General features: G+C 41.5%; 1 protein-coding gene across 1 annotated transcript; it reads right to left on the reverse strand.

Moving 5' to 3' along the window:
- Positions 1-849: 849 nt before the first annotated feature.
- Positions 850-1,476, reverse strand: LOC132613132 (uncharacterized). The gene has a single exon (XM_060327181.1). It carries the CDS (start codon positions 1,474-1,476, stop codon positions 850-852), a length of 627 nt encoding a protein of 208 aa, XP_060183164.1.
- Between the last annotated feature and the right edge of the window lie 1,098 nt (positions 1,477-2,574).

Here is a 2,574-nt window from a genome sequence, read left to right on the forward strand (position 1 = left end):
CTGGGGTTTTTGCTTCCTTATGCAAAATTTTTGAGACCTTTTCACAAAATGTTTGCTCCAGTTTAAATCTCGATCCATCAATTCTTATGCTGAATCTTCCAGGAAAATTTGAGGTCTTCTCAAAATATCTGCCCCAGTTTATAATTCTGGGTTACCTGAATAGCCTGTAGTGGCTGACGGTGCAAATTTTTGAGATCCTCTCAACAATTCTGCCAGTTGGGCATGCAACAGTCCCTGCTTCTTTGTGAAGTCCTAGCTTTGAGGCTCCCTAGTGGTTTTCTTGGGTTTTCTTTTGACGCGACCGAGCTCAAAGAGCACTTACGTATCCTGTCGCAGCACGAATTCAGGTCGGACGTAGTTCAGAAATAAAATAACAGATTTTTGGTTTTTACTAATAACGCGATCGGGTCCCAAATGGACTACCTATGTATCCCACTGTGGGGAAATCAGGTCATTTCATAGTTCATATTACAAAAGGTGTTTTGTTTTAGCCTAGCTATTACAAAACGGTTACAAGCAAAAGGAAACAACTAATATAAGCAAATGGAATAACGATTTCAATCAAAAAGTACTATTACAAACCGAGAAGCTCTTTCTTCATGCATATTAGTGTCTCATTGCATCTGAGTTGATCGGCTTCGACCATTCTTGACCATCTATTTATGCCAATACTACCGCTCTTCCGGAGAGTACTTTACGGATTACGTAAGGCCCCTTCCAGTTGGGACAAAACTTCCCCTTATATTCCTCTTGATGTGGAAAAATCCGTTTGAGCACTAGTTTCCCGATCTGAATAAGTCTGGTTCTGACTTATTTATTGAAAGCTCTTGCCATCCTTTGCCGGTATAATTAACCGTGACAGACAGCAACCATCCTTCTCTCATCAATCAAGGCCAATTGCTCATAACGAGCTCCAACCCATTCAACATTGTCCAATTTCCCTTCGTGAATGATTCTCAGCGAAGGTATCTCAACGTCAGCAGGTATGACTGCTTCAGTTTCATAGACCAGCAGGTATGGAGTTGCTCCTGTTAAAGTCCTGGCTGTAGTACGGTATCCTAGTAGAGCATAAGGCAACTTTTCATGCCAACCCTTATGACTATTAGTCATTTTCCTCAATATCCTTTTGATATTTTTGTTGGCTGCTTCTACGACTCCGTTCATTTGCGGCTGATAAGCTGTCGAATTTTGATGGGTGACCTTGAATTGCTCACAGATATCCTTCTTCAGGTGACTATTCAAGTTTACTCCGTTGTCTGTTATGATGGACTCGGGCACACCAAATCTGCATATGATGTGGTTTCGCACAAAGTCTGCCACCACATTCTTCGTTACTGCTTTGTGAGACATTGCTTCCACCCACTTGGTGAAATAGTCAATGGGAACCAAAATGAACCGGTGGCCATTCGAGGCTGCGGGTTCAATGGGTTCGACAACATCCATGCCCCAAGCGACGAAAGGCCATGGTGAGCTCATAGCGTTAGGCTCACTTGGAGGGACTTTGATCAGATCACCATAGATATGGCATTAATGACAGCTTTGCACATACTTGCAGCAGTCACTCTCCATAGTCATCCAGTAATATCCAGCTCGTAGAATCTTCTTTGCTAGTGTGAATCCGTTCATATGGGGTTCGCAAATTCCCGCATGTACTTCTTCTAGACGTTTGGTGGTTTCGACGACATCTACACATGCTACACCCCGTATTTCGAAGAAACATTTATTAAATTTGAACGTAAGTATGTCGAGCTATGGCTAAGCAAAACAACTTTGGATTATGAGGAACGAGGCATTATTAAGTATATTGTATGAGCAAAGGATGAATTACGATCATGTAAGTCGTAACCGGGAAGGACAACCTTGAAAAAGGAAATGACTATTATCAAGTATGATTAATGATAAATATCATGTATGGAGAGTTTTGAAAGATTCCGGGACCAAGAAAATTGAAGAAAATATGTTTGTCAAAAATTTGAGAAAAGTTGGCAGAATTTTTGGGCAGATTTTTAGTCAATTTTGATGAAATCTCCCATGCCTCCAATCTGGGGTACGACTTGGATTCTCCAAAATTGTCTTAGGACTCGGATTGGAGCATAAGGGCGAATCCATCAAATTCCCATAAGCGGCACAAATGGACACTTTTTTCCTTTAACTAAATCCTCGGTGGACACGAAGTCATAGAACATTCGTTGAATGCTTTCTTCCTTCAACCTGGAGAAGGTGAATGTCTAACTTTACCTTTTTTGTTCTCCAATGTTTGGGAAAAAATCCTGAAGTCTGTCCCTTTTAGCCGCCCTACTCAAGTGCTGGTCACCCCTAACCTTGACCATATGTTTGAGAATCCACCATTGCAGGAGTAACTTACAACCTTGGAAGTATTTGTAATAGTTCTGGCAGAGACTCAAGGCTCGGTACAAATCGTCTAGTATGATTGGGGTTATGTTAAAGTACTTGGTTTCTTCTTTTTGGGTTATGCCGTAAAAGATGGCATGAGTGACTGAGATGACTCCGGTATCTATAGCTAAGGACCAATCCTTGGGAAAAACCATAGTCCCCAAAAAGCAAATGGCAAAG

This window comes from Lycium barbarum, chromosome 10 (assembly GCF_019175385.1).
Source record: "Lycium barbarum isolate Lr01 chromosome 10, ASM1917538v2, whole genome shotgun sequence".
NCBI classification, from domain to species: domain Eukaryota; kingdom Viridiplantae; phylum Streptophyta; class Magnoliopsida; order Solanales; family Solanaceae; genus Lycium; species Lycium barbarum.

What these genes read in the sequence shown, in the direction of transcription:
- LOC132613132 (XM_060327181.1), bottom strand. Translation starts at nt 1,476, where the DNA reads ATGAGCTCACCATGGCCTTTCGTCGCTTGGGGCATGGATGTTGTCGAA.